General features: G+C 34.9%; 1 protein-coding gene and 1 pseudogene across 1 annotated transcript; one reads left to right on the top strand and one right to left on the bottom strand.

Moving 5' to 3' along the window:
- The first annotated feature begins 10691 nt into the window (after positions 1 to 10691).
- LOC120152287 lies at positions 10692 to 13197 on the top strand (annotated as a pseudogene).
- Positions 13198 to 16148: 2951 nt separating this feature from the next.
- On the bottom strand, positions 16149 to 17641 carry LOC120152286 (phosphopantetheine adenylyltransferase-like). Its single transcript, XM_039164543.1, has 6 exons — positions 17499 to 17641; positions 17326 to 17397; positions 17147 to 17206; positions 16942 to 17036; positions 16546 to 16615; positions 16149 to 16403 (listed from the first exon to the last, which is right to left on the bottom strand). The coding sequence occupies exons 1-6, from the start codon at positions 17619 to 17621 to the stop codon at positions 16290 to 16292; spliced, it is 534 nt and encodes a 177-aa protein (XP_039020474.1). The 5' UTR covers positions 17622 to 17641; the 3' UTR covers positions 16149 to 16289.
- Positions 17642 to 20941: the final 3300 nt, after the last annotated feature.

The raw sequence follows: 20941 nt of genomic DNA, 5'->3' as shown, positions 1-20941 counted from the left end.
TGACCTTAAGAAATAAAGTAAGCCTGGCCAAAACAATTGCGTCGAAGCTTTCACCTGCACAAAGAAAAATATTTGAGGATACTTGCTCCGGGCCATGGCTGAAAGTACAATATATGGGTGGAGATGCTATGTTGACCCATCTGTTTCTTCAAACCATGACTAGCGATCTACCAGAGACTATACAACGTCGTGATGAAGAGATATGGTTTGATTTTCCACCGGCGTATACGTGTTTTGGGAGGGAGGAGTTTTGCTTAATCACCGGTCTACGCTTCAGACACGATGATGTAGATCGGTACACTAAACATATTACCCGCCTATCATGGTTTTCCCGGGTTTTTCCTGAGCTGTCAACGGAGAAGTCGAATTTACACGTGGAAGACTTGACGAGATTATTGAATAAGAAAGATGGTTTTACTCGGATGGATGACGTCGATGTTGTCCGAGTATGCCTTCTAATACTTTTGCAAGCCGACTTTTTAGGCAGAGAGGCCCGACAACCTATTTCTAATGATCTAATTAAATTGGTAGAGGACCTAAATGTATGGAACCTGTTTCCGTGGGGTTCGTATCTATGGAGAGCTATATGGAATAAGTTGTCGTCTGCCTTTAATGATCGAAAAAGTTTGCTTGGCGATGGTTCCAAATACACTTTGTCAGGCTTTATTTGGGCCTTTAAGTAATAATGTTATATAATGTTTCCAAAATTATAATTAATTCTTTAACAATTACTAATGTTTGTTATTATATGTTGTAGATTTGGATATGCCTTTCCCGCCATGCAGACATATGCATTAAAAACTTCTAATGATATTCCTAGGGCTATTTCCTGGAAGAGGAAACGGTCCTTGCAGCAATGGGAAAATTTACTACCCTATACTACAATAAATAATGTAAGTTAACACAAATACTACCATATGTTTATAAACAAGTTATTACTAGTACACGTTTAACTTTGTTTGAGCTTTTATATTGTTAGGTGGCCAACACACCATTACAGAGGCTGACACCCACGGAAGCTGAGCTTGCCACTGATTGGTGGCAAGCTAGTAAGCTTTTTTTTATGGCACGGATGATGAGCAGCCACCACTTCGAGAGCCATCACCTCACCCAAAGCCATCACCTGATCGACCCGAATATACACCTCCACAACGAGAGTTCACCTATTGTCACATCATCGAGCTCTTCTTCACCAACCTCATGATAGGCGACCGGCAAAGATGCACGACTTTTATCTCCCTGTTCTCCACCTCCACGGGATGAGTTAGGGGAGTTACGTAATGAGGTCAATGCCTTGCGTGAGGAGGTCGGTACTTTACGCGATGACAATAGTGCATGGCGTGTTGAGGTGTCTACTTTACGTGGTGAGGTAGCAGCTCTACGTGAGATTGTATCATCGTTATAGAACGAGGTTCATACTCTACGCAACGAGGTAAGTTTAATATTTTTCATATTTAACTTGATGATAAATTTACTCGTAATTTCACTTAGATCATTCAGTTGCTGCCAATACTGTTTAACTGTTTATTCTTTAACCCTGTGAAGTTAGTATTTGTTTTTGGTTGTCTTTTGGTTGAAGTAATGCAATCCATTCAAGTTTCAATTTGCAGAAGAAGAATAGTTTTCTATCGCAATGCGAAAATGACTATCGCAACGCGAAAATGACTATCGCAACGAGAGAATTGCAATGCGAAATGAAAATCGCAACAACAAAATCGCAATACGAAAATGACTATCGCAATGCGAAAATGACTATCGCAATGCGAAAATGACTATCGCAATGCGAATTTCACTATCGCAACGAAAGAATCGCAATGCGAAATGAAAATCGCATTGCGATTCTCTCGTTGCGATAGTCAAATTCGCATTGCGATAGTCATTTTCGTATTGCGATGGTCATTTTCGCGTTGCGATTTTATTGTTGCGCTTTTCATTTCGCATTGCGATTCTCTCATTGCGATAGTTATTTTCGCGTTGTGATAGTCATTTTCGCGTTGCGATTTTAAGTTTCAGATTCTATTCTTCTTCTGCAAATTGAAACTTGAATGAATTGCATTACTTCAACCAAAAGACAAATACTAACTTCACAGTGTTGAAAATTTAAGTTTCAAGAATAAACTACTACTCTTTATGTTGTCATTGAATCTGCACTAAACCTATATGTTGTCCTTTTAAATGTTTATATAAGTGATTACTTCTGGAATGTTATCTGATACATTTTGTGAACAATGATATAATAATGATTTGGGTGAATACCGTGCAAGTTTGAAATATATTTGTCTTTGTTTTCACTGTTTAATATCATGTCTGTTTATTTACTGATTTATGTATTAATTTATTTTTAGCGGCCCGTTAAGGTGTATGCTCTACGTCGGGTTTTTCTTGCAAGATGGAGTTCACGCATCAGACGGTGTGCACGTGCCATTACGTCTCCGTTCACCCCAATAGTGCGAAGAATCCGTAAGAAAAAGCCCGACTCACCTGTCATCGTTCAAGAGGCCTCCCCTATCGTTCAAGAGGCCCCTATCATCTCTCAAGAGTCCTCTCCCACCGTTCAAGAGGCCACTGTCATCGTTGAAGAGGTTCCTCCCAACATTCTAGAGCCCGATTCACACGGCGTAATATATCGACTTATTGAGAAGCCCCCACGTGCCGGACATGATGGATGACTGTTGGCTTTCGTATAAGTTACCGGCCAGTACCATTCCGGCAGATGAAGTAGAGATGAAACAACTACTGGAAACAATTCTGGATAATACCATTTGGGCTAAGACCGTAGTTGATTTTTATCTACATGAGCGGAGCCAAGGGTGTTACGCTGACATATACAAACTCAACGATGATATGCATTTGTTGATTGAACGGTCTTGGTGGGGTGTATTATTAGGGGTTGAAGACAACGGCTATTTCGATGGGGGTAAGTCTTATATTTCTCTTATATTTCAGTTTGATTAATTTTTTTTAAATTTAGTAATTCACTATATATGTCTTTTTTTTGTAAAACAGCATATTGATGCATGGGTGACACGTCTTCTAATTGTAAGGAAATGAAGAAAAATATAAAAAAAACGCGATATACAATTATGCCGACGTCTTTTCACGTAGTTCACTTGAAGAATCAATGACAGGAATCATATGTGTTGGCTAATGGACAAGCTAAACTTTATCCTGCATGGTGGGAGGTCGATAAGGTTAATATATTTGTTTAAATATTTTAAAGGTGTTCATAAATAATGTGCGCAATTTGAATTATTACATTTCGATGCAGGTGTTATCCCTGTTTTAGACGTACTCATTGGCTTCTCGTCGAGCTTCAGCTTCCATCCCTAAAGATAATAGTATGACAGCATGATAAATTACATATCATTGTCTGATTTGAGAGATATTATTAAGGGATGGAGCTCTCATTTGGCTAAATTATTGGATGTAATTAATTATTGAACTAAATCTGGAAACAAGAAGCCAAAGAAGTTCAATGTTACAGTTATCAGAGATGAGACCACGCCACAACAAACGAAGGAAGCCAGAGGGGATTGTGGTCCTCTCGTATGCATGTGCTTGGCGTTGACGAAAGGAAGTACACATTTTCTACCTCCCACGATAGGTAGAGGTGCAGTAGGCTGTGGTTCGACATTTTATGGCTTAGAGCGATATATGCGAGACGCTGTCTACCTGCATCCGCGTTATGAAAGTTTCCATAAACAATTTGTAAGTCAAGTGCAAGTGTTGTTAAACAATATACTCTTTTGGTTTGAAATGTTTGGTTAAGTAGCTAGAATTCAATAATTTTCTGTTATAGGTTTTAGATGTGTAGAAAGTGTTGTTAATTCATGTTGGTTTCTGCAGGTTATCCTGAAGTGACCTGCGTGAAATGGATGTATGGTGCAAAAGTGATTCAAAATTGATGAGGAAATAATAATATTATATTTTTGATTGTTTAATTGATTTGTAAAAGATGATTTGTAAATGTTGATTTGTTAATTGATGTGTACATAATTATTATTGTGCTTGTTTAATATTGAAATGTAATAGTTGATTTGTTGATTTCAATCTGCATTAGTTGAATGCAAAACAGACTATCGCAACGCGGAAATGACTATCGCAACGAGAGAATCGCAATGCGAAATGAAAATCGCAACGATTGAACCGCAATGCGAAAATGAAAATCGCAACGCGAAACTAATTTCGCATTGCGATTTTCATTTTCGCATTGCAATTCACTCGTTGCGATTTTCATTTCGCATTGCGATTCTCTCGTTGCGATAGTCATTTCCGCGTTGCGATAGTCAATTCCGCGTTGCGATAGTCATTTCCGTGTTGCGATAGTCATATTCGCGTTGCGATAGTCAAATGAATGTCCTAATAAGTGATAAAACTGAACATATCATAACAATGTTCAAACTCAAGTTACTAATACATGCCTAACTGAAAATGTTAAAAGTTCACACAAATATACATAATACAACGTTGCATTTAAAAATCACTAAGTTAACAGTCCCAAAAGGTGAAGCCGGTTGTGATTGGGATTTTGATGAGGATCCATATTTTGGTAGAGGAAAAGATGATTGTGATGGCATGGTGATCCAAATATCAACCTTGTATGACCACTTTCCTTGCCACCGACTACATGTCGATCTCTATTCTCTCACCCTTAGACGGTATACGATTGTGACTTTTTGGCGGCCAGGTAGCCTTCTGTCCATGGCTGGTGGCAAAAACGTTTGTAAGTCATCTGGTATGTCCCACTCAGAAGGAGGTGGAATAGGGTAGACAATCTCGCCATAAGTATGTCGATATACTTCTGTAGTGTAGCAATCCATAGCGTATGCGCTTGAATCATCTTGGTTTATATGAAGAGAACTTTTATAACATGGCCACACGGATAACCAGATGTTTGACATTTCAACTACACGTCTTTGCATTTAGATCGACAAGCCCATTTAAAATTATTATCCAGTACTTCAAACAAAATGTTTGAACATGGTTCAACTCTCCATGACGTTGACTTCACAACACGTTTCGTTATCTTTTTTCAGTCCATGGTGTAACACGATGTTCCAATGTTCCTGTAAATTTAAATAAATAATACTTTGTAAAATATATGATAAGTTACGAATTTAAAGAATAATACATGCATGGTTCTTTTCTTGTAGTACACTGTTGAATAGAGGCTCGAAAAAACTCCATTAACATAGTAATGGGTAATTTTCGGGAATGACGACTTAGCGTTGAGTGATTCTGCACTATTAGACGTCATGAAACCATATCTTGCTCCAAGTTGATGTACTCTTTACCATCTTTCAACCCGACATCTTCTAGTGTTTGACACTGAGGCAAAACACGTCTTAAACAGTTTTATATTAAAATCCACTTCCCGATAAGCTTTTACAGCCTTCCAGTATGTCCATTTGTGATTTTTATACCAGCAGACCTTGATTTTAGATTTCTATACAAATGAACACCACAAAGTCCATGAAAAGCATGGGAAACACCTTCTAACAGCGTTCAATTGAGTTTGCCTATCGGATATGATTATCAGATTGCTATATGACCTATGCAATCCCTAAGATGCCCCATAAACCATGTCATGAATCAGAGGGTTTCAGATTTGCCAACCCGTAAGCTATTGGCAGTATCCATTGTTAGCACCTGGCTACTGCTAATAAGTTTACTCCAAGGTATCAACCTTTTAAATGTGCTCCGTCAACTATAATAACTGGGCGCCATGCAAGTAATAAACGAACGAATCTACAAAATCATATACACAAGAAATATAATCATTTAAATGTGAAATACATGTAACTAACAAAAATGAGTCACAACAAAATATTGATTTACTAACCGCAGCACCAATGGCGATAAACAGCAACTCAAGCGTCCATCTATATGTTTTATGAGTTATCGACCCAGGATTTTTCAGCTTTAAATTGTGACAATAAGCAGCAGTTGGGCAACGATGCTTCTGGCGACCCCCTTACAATTCCAAGGCATAACATTTGGCTCTCCAAGCTTGAGAATATGAGATACTAATCTTGAACGAGCATTCATGTCAGTCATAATTTCATGTCCCTGATATACCATGCCATTCAAAAACATTAACTCAGCCAGAAAACCACCAACACCTTTTTGTTTGCCTGTCTATGGTGAGGAAAAACTTGGGTTCTTGAACATGTATGTTTATCAATAAAAGTCCTAACTTGAAACATTTCGCATCTTTTATCTCTTTGCAATCATACGCCACGTACAGTTTTTGTAATCATACACCTTGTTCGAAACGATCTTTGCTTGATTTGTTAACTTTTAGTTGATAGCAATCTTCCACATTTCGTATACAAAGGTATCTTCAAGTCTTCATTTGATTCAAAACAATCATCTTTCTTGATACGAATAATTTTGTGTAACAATCAATGCTATCTTTACCAACTCTTCTTCCTGTATCTGAAGTAATTCTGGCATATTCCAGTTACTCCCGTGGCATTTTCTTCGGGGACTTTTCTTTGGGGATTTCTCTTTTTCTTTCTTCTTCAGTGTTATATGAATTACAGAATGGATGTTCAACATGTTCATTTACAGTCGTAACTTCCTCCTCATTATCATCAACATCTTCCTCGGCAACGGCTGTTTCATCATCAAAATTAGGTATTAACCAATATCAAAATCATTACACGCAGGGTCTGTTTCTTCTTCTGAAAACTCATCAAAATCCGAATATTGACCAAGATCAAAGTCCTGGTATTGACCAAGATCAAATTTCGAATACTGACTAGTACTCACAATTTTTTGTTGGCTCATCGTCGTCTAACTGGTCCATACGAAAACCGGAATTTGGTGCTGAAAGTTGATTGGGATTTGGATTAGGGAAAGGTTGTGGGTTTTGAGATTGTGTTTGGTATTGGAAATGTGGTGAACAATATTGCTTGGGTGATGAAATTGTGTGGAACCATTAAATTTGAGCACCATAAACTGGGACCCAACTTCACTACTTCTAGGTTCAATAACATACAATGTAACATCATCACTTGAAACACTAATGTAAGCAATAAATCGTTCAACATCTTCATTGTCGGTTAACAAATAAACTTTACCATTTCTCTGATAAGATAGCCTAAATCTACTTAGGGGCTCTAAATTCAATTATTTGCAACACGTAACATTAGAGTTTCATAAGTTAACTTTTTTAATGACAGTTTAGTTGAAGATTCATGGGTAAAGGCATATATTGTAAAACACCATGAACATTTTCCCATGACCCTCCAAAACACAAATCTATCCAACATGATCAACATTAGATGATTTCATTATTGTAAATTAATTACTAAACAAACGAGCTGCGAAACTAAAACCTGTTGTCGGATGGGGAAGGATGTCGTTGATATAGGAACGTATATCGCTGATTTCACGCTGCAATGGTTCAATAATTGAACCAATAATTCACGGCTTCACACTTCACATGCATGCATTGCTGCATGAAGCAGGTGATTTCACGAGCAGGAGAGGAGCATGGGAGCAGAGGGGCATGTGAAGCTTGGTCGTCGGGACTGCTGGCGACCTACAAGGTCGCTGGGAGTGCATGGCGACCTTGTAGGTCGTGGGAGTGCTTGGCGACCTTGTAGGGTGTTGGGGAATGCATGGCGACCTGTTCGGGACGTGCATGTGCCATGCAAACGTCCATTATCTATCCCAGGAAGCCATGGCACGTAGTAGGTCGCCCGGAAGGCATGGCGACCTACGACCACTGTGATTTCGCCCTATTTCAGCAAATAATATAGGAATGCATCAGATCGTGATTTATTTATTTTGAGTGCATTATATCGTGAGTTTAGCCGTTTGATAATAGATGGTCATTTCTCGTATAAGTTATAAATATGTCATTCAATTACAGTACTAGTTTAAATAAGTTAATAACAATAAATATTAAACGAGATTATTGATATGAGTGATATAATAATACTTTTAATCCTCAATACTTATACAATCTATCAGTTTGATATTAATTCAAAATAATTCAATAAATTTAACCCTTCATATTTACAATTTTCATCATTTTAGATTTGTTCCCCTCCTAATTTCATCAACTTTATACATTACTTGTTCATCATTTCAAGTATAAAAGTGGTCTTCAAGAACGAAACTAAGCTAAACTAAGTATAAGAGAGACCTTATATGAGAGAAGTCCTTAAATAGTGCTTAGGAAGGAAATTAGCCTTGAAAGAACTTCTAGGATGCTCAGGGTTTATCATACACGAAAAAATAAGTATAATATAACCTAAGTACATGGGTATGTAAAAAGTTGAAACTTATCTTACAATCTTTAATTTATTGAGAATAGAACATGGAGAATGCTGTCATGTATCATGTTATGTGATTAATGATTCTTAGATCAGAAGAAAAGCTGGCTGGGGGGAATTTGCTGCCTTAAATTGTCGCACATTGCCGGTGGGTCACTCATATAATCCATTCAATATCTCCATGCAAATATTCTTGTCCCGGGAAATCAAGAGCTTTTTATGAATCCCCTTATGTACTTTTAGTGACAATGTTGGTCACTAAAAACAATAAATTAAACAATAAAATGTACAGCGATAAAAATTTTAAGTCGTCGTTAATAACTCTGTCACTATTATATATGTGACAAATATTTTAAAAATTGTCACAGTTGTTCGTTTTTGTGACCATCTATTCGACACAATTATTAATATAAATTGTATTGAATTATTTGACACTAAAAATATATTTGTGACCATCAATATTGTCATACTTAGTATTTTTAGTGACCAAATGTTTGATACTACTATCAATAAAAATTGTGATAAATTTGTTCTGAAAGTATTTTGTGACTACGTTTTTGACACAAAAAGACTAATAACATTAACGAAAATTTAAACACTAATATTATCCTTATTAGGGACAATATTTTATCACAACTATATAATTAAATTGATTAATTAGGATTTATTATAAAATCAGTTATCATCAGTTAGTTATTCGTTAGTGACTAACCGATGCATGACTTTTAAGATGATCAAACTTGGGACATTTAGGGATAGAGTGCAATTTCTAATCACACTAAGAAGAAATATTTGTTATTAATAAAAAAAATAAAATTTAGGTTAAAATATAATTAAAATTAATTTTATTTATTTTAATATATATATTAATTATTATAATAATTTAATTAAATTTTCTATGATTACTCATCTAAAGTACTTTCATGGAAGATTAATATAAATAAATAATTAGGTTGATTTTTAATATAAACATATAAATATTAAGATTGAACCTAAAATAGATCGAGTGTCCTTAAATTATATTAAAAATAAAATAAAAATATTGACAGTATATTAACCCTTGTAGTGGAAGCCCTAAATTAAAAAAATAATGTGCTAATAAAGTTTACCTTTTGACAAACTAATTTATCTTAACATAATTTTATTTTTTATTGATGTCAATATTTATCACAACAAAAAATAAAATTTTAAGTGACACAAAACTTTATTGTTACAATAAGTATCAAATATTAGTGATTACTTTATATGTCGTCGCTGTCATATCATTTTTCAGCAAGAAAATAATTATTTTATAACAGTGACAAAAAAAAATATATTACAATTATTTTTATTAATAGTGTCATACAAATTTTTTATCACTAAAAGCTTAATATTTGTGAAAAAATTATTAATAGTCACTATCAATTGTCAGTAAAAACTTTTATTCTTGTAGTGATACTTGTGACATAATTTAAGACTGTAACAGATATACTATTATAAGATGGTAAACTTACTAGTGAAAAATGTAATTTTCACAATTTTGAATAATAATTGTTTGAACACACTAATTTTATTAGTGATCATTTAGAAGTTGAACACAAATATTCACTTCAATAGTGACAAAAATAACTGTCATCATAAATCACCAATTAAGAGCAGTGACAATATTTTCGTCACAATTATGAATAACAATAGTGACCGCTTAATATATTGTCACTATTATAATATTTCTCGCAAAAAATAAGTTAACGTCAATTTAAATATTATATTAGTGACTAATTGATAATGACAACTTATTTTTGTTACAATAAAACACTATTAATAACGAATTACTTGTGATGAACTTTAAAATTATCACAATTATTATCTAAAAAAAACCATATAGAAATAAGTCACAATTACTCACTTTAAAAGTGACAAAAATAATTTTTATCATAAATAATACAATTTTTAACGATATTCTTTAGTATCATAATTAAATGATCACTAAAATTCTAAATTCTTGTAGTGGGGCCTTAAGCTATATAAAAAACTAGTATTAATAAATACCTGTGAAAGTGTGTATATGTAACAAGTTTGTCCCTGAATCAGTCACAGGATGTTGCAGAGTATCTATGCATGCTGGTTGCTTTGATATGTTAGAAAACTCGAAGGTTAATCAAACAACTCGATTTGATCGTTTGTTTAGAGATAAAGTCTTTTTGACGATGAAAGCTCACCAAAATTAAAAGTTTAATCTGCAGGTGGGAGCCTCCAAATATCACAGATTCATTTGAATCACCTTCACCAAGCCTTGAAAATGTTAACCTCAACCTCAACCAGAACCAGAACCCGAACCCGAAACACCCGACCATGTTTTGAAGCCTCTCGTTTTCTATTAAAAACTGACATTCTCACATGGAGTTTATGTCACTGGGTCCCATTGGCCACTAGCTCTCGTTAATGGCTTACATTCTTTGTGATTTTTTGCCACTCTTCTATCCAAATCCTTTTTCTTTATAAATATGATTATATATCCTTTGCGAATTCATCTTCACCATAGCAGTTTCTTGTTTCTCTGGGGGAAAAAAGGGTCTTGAAAAGTTTCAAAAGGGAAGCAAAACGAATCTCATTTCTCCTCCTTGGTGAATTGACCAAAGATGTTACATAGGCTGGAGTCCTTAGAAAGCTGTACAATAGCGGGATGGAAGCAAGGTTGAAATGGCAGCAGCAAAACTATGTGGTCCAAAACAACAATCTGTTGAACTATGTGCAAGCTCAGTGCTTCACTTTCAGGGTCTGATTGGGAGCAATTTAGGTAGTGCACAAATGATTGAGCTGAAAAGGCCACAAGTTTTTCTGGGTAGTGTTGATTTCAGGAATGTGCGAACTTTCCGGTAGTTGGACCAGAGTTGGTGACAGTGAAAAGTTGGATTTGGTGCTGCCTGAGGCTGCGGCAGATTACTGTATTTCTCGGACTTCTAGACGTCAGATGACAGCTCTCAATACTGCTGTTATGGAAGAGGAAAGAGAGGATTTGATTCTAGAGAAAATAGAATCCGCCACTGGCAGTGGCAGAGAGAGCTTGAACAAGAGAAAAGCTGAGGTTTGTTACTTTGTCTTTCCTCCAAATTTATTCTCGTTTTCTTTCAAGTTTCTGGTTATTATGAATGTGAACTTCTGTATAAATTTGATCATTATGATACCAAGGTTATGAACTGTGGTAAAGATTTGCTTTGTGCAAGTCCTGCTAATTACTAGATTAAAGCAATCCTATATAGTGTCATCAATGCCTTGTCTCTTGATGTACAGGCTGTTGCAGACCACAAAAGCAAGATAAGAGGATTAAAGGGGAAGGGGAATCTGAGGTGAAAGCAAAATGCAGTACTGAAATTTCCGGAATTCTTCAAAGGAGAACTCCAAGGCTTCTGAGGTTCAGAAACCGGATTACATCCATGTAAGAGCACGTCGCGGCCAGGCTACGGACAGTCACAGCCTGGCTGAAAGAGTAAGGCCGAAAAGGTTTTCGAATTTTTAGTTTCCAAGTTGAAATAACTGAAGGAAACTTACTAGTATTTAACTGGTATGTCCTTTTATCTTGACTGTAATGTACAGGCCAGAAGGGAAAGATCAGTAAGAAGATGAAATGCTTGCAAGATCTAGTCCCTTGTTGCAATAAAATCACAGGCAAAGCTGGAATGCTTGATGAAATAATCAACTATGTTCAATCTCTCCAAAGACAAGTTGAGGTAAGATGAATATTAATGATATTATTAGCCATGAATATTTTAGTACATTATCTTTCTGTTAAGCTTATCAAGTTGTAATTTAATATACCTGCAGTTCTTGTCTATGAAAATTGCTGCTCTAAATTCAAGTGTTGAAAACCTACCTATGAAAGAGGTAAGAAAACAGACTCTGAATTGTCCTTTCTCACTCTGCATAACAAGTGCTTCTTTTATGGCTGACTTGTGCTCAAATAATCATGCAATGAAGTTTCCTGCTTATGTCGCCAATTTTCCAGCAGCCGATAAGTTACCGGAAATGGCCGGTTTGCCCTACTTACAGTTGAATCCATTGCAAAAAGAATCTGTAAATTGCATGTTAAATGAATCAATGCTTCCTCCCCAAACAGAAACTGAAGGAATTGCAGTGCTTCTGTTTCTAGCTCATCCAGCATGACTGTAATTTTCCTACTTTTATAATTTTAACTACTCTTCTTTCCTGATTTCAAGTATGATGTTCTGAAATGCCTCTCATATTGCAGCAACTCCAACCATTCTCAACTTGGAACATGGATCCTCAAGGTCTTTCCAACATGTACAATACGGGGTTTTATTAAAGATGATCAACTAATTTTTGCCTCCAACATCAACAGGTAGCTCTAGCAATCTTACACTAGATTTCCATCCCAATTCCATTATTTTTTCATCTATGTTACTTGGAATCCATTTTAAGTGTTGGATACATTCGCACTCGACACGTGTTTGGATATACGTCCGACACAGACGCTACATGAAAGATGAAGAGGCGGTGCAACATACTTGCACATAAACATAATCCATTACATAATATATATATAAAAACATATTTGTCCCTTCTTCCAGCTAGCAAAAACATCTGCCATTTTCAGTTTATTTATTCCTTAATCATGAGCTAAAATATGTTGTTCACTGGTTTTTCTGCAGATACTATTCCTGGAATCATATCAAACTTCAAGAGGGAATACAATTACAAATGCCACTATTCCAATGATTCTGATAATTACCATTCCTGAAACCCTTGCAGTATCAAGATGAAGATGTCTTTTTATGACATTATTGATTATTCGCCATCTTAATCCTTACAAGACTGTATTACTAGGAAAATTCCATCAAATTACTCGATGAACAAACTCTTGTTCTTCATGTATAGTCCCACTATTCTAATAAAATATCATCTATATCATCAGCCATAATTTTTTCTATTTTTGCATTGTATAACGACTAAAGATATGTTTCTTGTCAGTATGTTTGCCCAATGCAATGAATATGGATATGTCTTTCTTGGCTGTGGAAGGAGAGAAAGCATAAAGGACCACACTAAGACTACCCTAAAAAAGGCTGATGGGAATAGAAAATGACAGAGGAGACATTGTGTTGGAAACTTTAAGTCATTGTTGAGGGGGCAACAAAGGTGATAGAGATGAGTGAAAAGGGTGGGAGCTAATCACAGAAATGGCCCAGCCAGCTGCCCAACTTGCCTGAAAATCTCCAAACTCACTTTGGTAATATTAAAAGCAAAAGACGGTTCAATCAGGATATAACCTAACATTCTTGATATCATTACGGAGGCCGTTAACAGTTTTCTTGTCGTTTCTCCGACTCTCTCGGTGAACCTGGTGGATCTGTCTCCCTTTTCGATATCAGTTTTCTTATCTGTTTACCATGAAGCTAATTTTGTGATTTTGCCACTTCCATTCAGTTCTATATGTGATATGCTTAAAATCTATAGTCCTTATCGGATACGGGTATGTGTTTGTTTGATGTATGCTGAGTTGCTTCAAAGTAATAGTACGACCAAAAGAATCAAGAGCGTACTAGAATCTCCTATGCTTGCTTCTCAAGTTTCCATGAGAACATCAACAGTTGGTACTACATTATATATTATATATATTAAATCCATATTTTAAGCTCAAACAGTCGGTTTTAATTGAATTAATTGACCGAAATAAATTATTTTGGTTAATTAACCAAATGAATTAAAATGATTAAATATATTAAATCCATATTTTAAACTCAAACCCATTAAGAATTAAGATCGAATTATTTTTTTTAATAGCATTAAATTCATTAAATTATCAATGCCTAATTAAATTTTAAACCAATAAAAAATATCTTTGTTATAATCAAAATAATCTAATTAAAAATTATAAAAAAAAATTGGTTAATCGATTGAGATAACCGAACTTTATTCGGTTCTGTTAATATTTTAAAACAAATTCTATTCGATTAATTCAGTTAATAGTATTTCAATTCGATCGGTGATCGAATTAACCGTTTAAACACCTCTAACCGGAGCTTGGAGCACACAAGTGCATATATCAACTAATTATTAAGGAACTTAGGATTTTTTATTCGATATCGGTTAATCAAAACATCTAAAAGCGAAACTTTCATAAAATATATGTTATTCGAATACATATTTTATGATTATATATGATCTTCCAAATACATAAAAAAAGAAAACTTAGATAGTAATAAATGTGGCCTAACATCTCGATTGGAGAACAGAAGGACATTGAACATGAAATGTGGAAGGTTGTCTGAGAGTGAAGAGAACAAAATCTGTTAGAAAAAATAAAGTTATAATCCGAGAATAATATAGAAAATAATAATAAACAAATATCATTATAATCAAAAGAAATAAAGGGATAGAATGAATTTATTCTATCTTGATATTGTTATCTGAAATAACAATTTGAGATGAAATCAATCATGAGAAAAATAAAATAAAGAAGTTAAATTTTTTTATAATCACATAAAAAATAAATAGAAATAAAAACACTCCTTTTATTTTGATAATCGATCAGAAACAATTGAAGCATGTCACTACACAGTTTCCTTAAGAGATTATGAACTATCAGTGCCTTTGACTATCACCGGAAAACTAGTAGAAGAGAAAATATTTTCCAAGAAAGTAAACGTTATTGAATTCTTAGGTGTGAAACTTGCGTTCGTAGCATGTTAACTCACTATTTATAGGGGATTTTCAAGAGAGATTTAATCTAAAAAATATCTTTTAACATTAACTTTAAACAGATAACAATATCCTTTAATTTAAAATATTCAAAAGATAAACTCCTTTTACTATTCAAACTTAAATATATATTATTTTAATTTGAAATATACAAAAGTATATAATTACCATTAATATTCAATGTTAAAAAGATAACAAATATGGTTTTAAATTGACATATTCAAAGGGTAATTATCCTACTAACATTCAAATTAAAATTATCTTTTAATTTGTAATAGTCAAAAGGAATATGAATTTATTATAAATATTAAATCCATCAATTAAATTCACTATTTTCCAACACCCCCACATAAATGAAATTGATGATTTTATCAAAAATATTTTGACTCGGTGTGGTGATAGCCTCTACGATTGATAGTTGTATATGATAGGTTTGAACATTCCCATGTGACAATATATTTACTTTACTAAGTAAATAGTAGATGCGATATCCTTGAACTATTATATCGTTTGTGTAAACCATTGAGTTCCAACAGACGTCGTCTCTCGTTCCGAGACCTGGTCGAAGATCAGACACACAACTTAAATACTGCAGGATGATCCATAGACATGGAGCAAGGAATTTGCAGCATAAACCTCTTGAGCCAAAACCGAAATTTATGACGTGGGTAAATTTGCTCGGTTTCTTACACAGCTGACAAACTCGAACACACTTCAAGCAGGAAAGGAAAACTGTAAGAATTGTGGAACTAAAAGATACGGCATTTGATGATGTAGAAGAATCGCCTTTTCTGGTTTGTTGTTCTCTGAGTATCCTTCAATCATGGTGTTGAACATGAAGGTAGTAGGCGTATATAGTCTATCAAAAACTGATGGGTGTCATTTATTGTAAGGCAATGACTTTAGGACAAGGCTGATAAAAAGTAGTTTCTTTCTTCAATTTAATTTATATTTGAGGATAAGGTTTTTGGCAACTTCAAATATATATGAACATCATTAAATTTCCTTTGTGTGGTCCTTATTTGACCTTTCGTCAATCTATCTCCTATAGAAAAGGAATTTTGAACCACAAGTTAAAGCATCAGAACATATTCTCATCATAGCCAATGTAAGGAATTTACCATTCAAGTGCATTCAAATGGTGGTCCTATAATTGCTGGCCGAAAGACATCTAAAGATACTGATACTTCAGAGAAGAAGAAACTTTCATACTTCACATTTTTGCTGTTGGAGTTCCACAAAGAAAGAACATGAAAATATGACAACCTTTGTTGCAGCCATTGATAGAAAATCAGTTTATTATCATCATGTATGTGGTAGACTTTGGTTTTTGGTCTTCTCAGCTTCAAGCTTCCTTAATGTTGTTGAACTCAACTTGCCTCCACTACATCCTTCAGAAACTAGATCTATAACTTCAATCTGCAGAAAACGTCACCATCTCAAGACGTAATCTTTGACAAACTTTGTGAAATTCTAAAGAGAATTAGTATTATTTCTACTTCAAAATAAATTAAGTGCAAAACCAACCTACAGCATAGAAATCAACCAGACAAAAACAAACCTTTAACTGAGAAAGGCTTCTTTCAGCTCTTTTCTTATTAACTGAGACTCCGCCTGGTAATGTCTCCTTGCTGTCAAGAAATTACTGCAGTTAGGCAAAGATGGATTCCACTAGCGTTATCAAAGGTAAATATAAAGTAGTTCAGCTCTTGTGTTGCCACTTTTTCGAACATGGATGAATCACCATTTCACCACAGGGTTAATTCAAATGAAAAATAAAACTTAAACTGCAAGGAAAAATGTAGAAATGGGATTTTAAAAGACAACACAATTTTTTGCAGTTCAAAGTACGAGATCCAGAAAGCAAAGTAAGCATTCATGTGAACTAAATTATCAAACAACTCTCTTTTATTTCAGAAAATTGATTCCTTTATATCTTAGATGATCAGTTGCAAACCTCACAACAATGGCCTCCAAATGTTCATCAATGATTGAAGGTCCATAGGGATCTGTAATAGGTTCAACTTGAACTACCAGCGCTGGTTTGATAGACTGCATAAATATGAGCAAAATTATTAATAAACAAAATCATCAAATGACTGAACCCCAATACTCTTTCATGGTCTTCTCTGATAAAAATACTCCACGGTTTCATTTCATACCTTAATGTAATTCTCAACATTACGCATCCTTTCTTCAATGGGTTGAATCAATTCAGCGAACTATATAAATGAAAGAAGGGTCACTACAGCTAATAAAAGGTCTTTTGCCTTAATCTATTTCAACCAATCAACCTAGTTTAGGGTTTCGATAATTTCAGAGTACGCAAAAAAAAACTAACCTGTTTTTTGGTTAACATGGGACCATCACAAACACCCACCACGATTCGATCCCTGGCAAGCTCCGCTGCTGACTATTCCCAAAAAAAATAGATGTTTCTCTCATTCAAATTCGGATCAAGAACACAAGCAATCAAAAAACAGGGAGAAAGATATATGGGTATGTTAGTTTTACTTTGAGGAAGAGGCGGTGTCCGTCGTGCAAGCGGTCGAAGGTGCCACCGAGAACGACGGCGCCATATGAATTCGGCGTCGAGAGTTTCGGATTCTCCAAAGCTGATTGATCCTTTTGCGTCATGATGTTTAGTTTAGAATCAATTTAGTTTAGTAGGAGGGTTTTATCTTTCAGGTGTCTGCCTATTTATATATGTATTTAATTCAGGCCATTTTGTTTCTGCTGTTGTTAATGTTGTCCTATGATGTTCTTTCATGTTCGATTTGCTCGGATATGTAACTATGTTCAAATATATACGATCTTAGACATTGTTAATGGAACATAGTAAAAGTTTAGTGGATCAATGATAAAATGTTTGATATTTTGAGTTTGATTATTATAAATATAGATAAAATTATGTATTCAATGAAAAGAACACAAAGTCGCAAAGATTTGGTGGGTCAATGTTAAAACGTGATATCATTTTAGTAGTAAATATGAAATTGTGAATTTAACCAAGGGATGTAAAATCATAAACATTTGATTGGTCTATGATAAAGTGTTTGATACCATTTAAATAATTATAAAATCTGTGTCTTGTGAATATAGATGAAATTGTGAATCCAATCGGAGGAATACAAAGCCACGAAAAAATTAATTAATCAATGGTAAAATGTTTGATATTCTTTAAGTAATTACTAGAGTATAATTTCTTTTTAACGTACAACAGTAATATATTCCTTGATCAAATAAAACATTATTAACCTCTTGTTATATGTATACAAGATAAATACATTTATGTCTACGTAAATGAAATATATCAGTGATTGATCATTGACGTTCCGATAAGTAATAACATGAACAATCGAACCAACGACATATAGAGATAGATCACTTCGACTTCCCAAAACATCAAACATAGAGGAGAAATGGCAAACGGGTACGGTTTCGTGAATTCCGCACCGTATCCGCTCCAATTAGAGCGGGGATGGGTATAATTTTAGCGGGTAGTGGGCGGGTGTGGATTTATAAAGTGGTACCCATCGTGGGTGGTGGGCGGGTAATGGGTTTGAGACATTACCCGCCCCGCATCCGCCCGCCCCGCATCCGTCCGCCACACATCTGCCCGCCCAGCTAAATATCTATTAAATTTTGGACCATTATGAATTTAGGTGTAATTTTAGAGACTAATTTATAAATTTTAATATTATATAATATATAACATATAATTTAACTAAATATTAAGGATATTTAGTCTTTAATCTGGTATTTAATTAGGGAAATATTCGGCTCTTTGATTAAACCCATAATCCCACTAACCACGTCACTTTCCATGTTCTTTAGCCCATGCTGCCCATCTAAATACAAATTAGCCGTACTATAAGCATTAACATCAAAAACAACAGTTTTCATGTTCTTTAGCCCCTCAAAACCCATATTAGGCGCACTATGAGCATTAACATCGAAAGCAACACAACAATCCAACTCTGCGACTACATGCTCCCTATAATCTGTCTCCATAACATTCGTAGAGCCACTCCTCTGACAAATTGAAGCATGCGCTGCTACCCCATCACGAACTGTCTGGGAACCAACTCCAACATCTCATTAGTTTGTTGTCAGGCGGGTCTAGATGGGTATGTCGCTAGTGGGTAGTGGGTGTGGGGATGGATTTGAAAATGTACCCGCGTGGGCAGGTGTAGATTTGAAAATCTGTACCCATCATGGGTGGTGGGCGGGTGGTGGATTGAAAAATAGTAGGTGGGTATGAGGATGAGGGATGGGGTATCCACACCCGACCCGCCCGTTTGTCATCCCTAGGAGGAAAACTTGAATAATATCCGAAGTGAACGAATGAAAAATGAATCCTCCTTTAACCACAGTTTTGTCTAACACATATGTTCGAAAACCAACAAAATATGTTGAACCTATATTTTGATATAACAAATAAGAGTAAAAATATTTTTAGACTTAATTGAATTTGTTCAAATGATTCAAAAGTAATTCAAGCTCCACAAAACTTAAAAAATACTTTCCAAGTATTTTTGACTTGATCTACACCTTAGAGTATGTTTAAAAACTCAAAATAAGTCAAAATATTCAATTCTTGGTGTAAGGTTTTGAACCCCTTAACTGGTTTTGAAACTCCCTCTATACATGGTTTCAAAACCGCTGACTGGTTTCTAAACCCACTGTCTAGTTTCAAAACCTCATGTTTCAACGACCATATTTTTTAAGAGGGTTTTGAAACCCTATCTAGTAGTTTCGAAACCACTATGCAGAAATGCTAAAATTGAGGGGATTAAAAGCTTCCAACATCTCCAAAACATCCACAGCGGTTAGAAACAACCACAAGCTCATTCTATCATATAAAAACAACCTAAGGACACTTGAAGAAAGTTACTACACCTATTCAAGCTTAAAGATCAAGAGAAAATAGTCTTTCATTCTTATTTTCATTTTCTTTTATATATAGTGTATTGAGTCTTATTGAATATCTTTGTATTTATTCTTTGTGAGCTTAAATTATTGTAAAACCTACTTGGAGAGGTCTTCTTGTTTACACAAGTTATCATTTGTTGAAAAGGGGAGTGATTCTAGTTTAGCCTTGAAAAACTAGAAAATTGTAAATGTTACTATTGAGCTTAGAAAAATAAAGAACATATTCTAACAAATTAGTTTAGCCTTAACTTCACACTAAGGATATTCTAACAAATTCACTAATTTGTTCTTTATTTTTCTAAGCTCAATAGTAACCTTTACAATTTTCTAGTTTTTCAAGGCAATGATGGCGGAGGAGCCAAGAGTACCACCATGAATGTCGTGTCCATGCTGCTCTACCAAGAACCAAGCTCTCATTCCTCGATCTCCTATCCACCGCTCCTGGATCCTACAGCTACAACCTACAGCGTTTTCCTCACTGACCATGACAGTTGCTCTTACGACAGCCATAACCAATCCAAGCACGTGTCCTATTTCTCCACCAATGTTGCCACCCTTCTTACCTGCCATGGTGGATTCAACCTTGCATTGCCACCACTGGAACCACCTTCAACGATCTCGCCCCTACTGTGCTTCAAACCAAACCGCGACGTCTTTGTAGTTTGATAATTGCTATCTCCCATCCCTCCTGCATGTTGGGTCGATTTTGGAATCGAGTTTTGAAGCTGAAGATGATTACTTTGAAGAAAAATAAGAAAGAATGAAGAAGAAGAAGAAGAAGAAGAAGAAGAAACAGAAGAGGAGAAAAAAGAAAAAGAAAAAAAACCACGTCAGAAAAGTTAACATGGTTAAGTGCTAAATCAGCAAAAACTAACAAAGGTAACTGTAGGGACCAAAATGAAAATGAACTAAAAGTTCGATGACTATATTACAAGTTTCAAAAGTTAGGTGACCAAAATGCAAGCACCCTAAAAGTTTGGGGACTATTTATGTACTTTACCCTATTTTATCTAAGGTTTAAT

This window comes from Hibiscus syriacus, unplaced genomic scaffold (assembly GCF_006381635.1).
Source record: "Hibiscus syriacus cultivar Baekdansim isolate YM2019G1 unplaced genomic scaffold, ASM638163v2 tig00111088_pilon, whole genome shotgun sequence".
Lineage (NCBI taxonomy): Eukaryota > Viridiplantae > Streptophyta > Magnoliopsida > Malvales > Malvaceae > Hibiscus > Hibiscus syriacus.
This window is presented reverse-complemented; position numbering and strand designations above follow the sequence as displayed.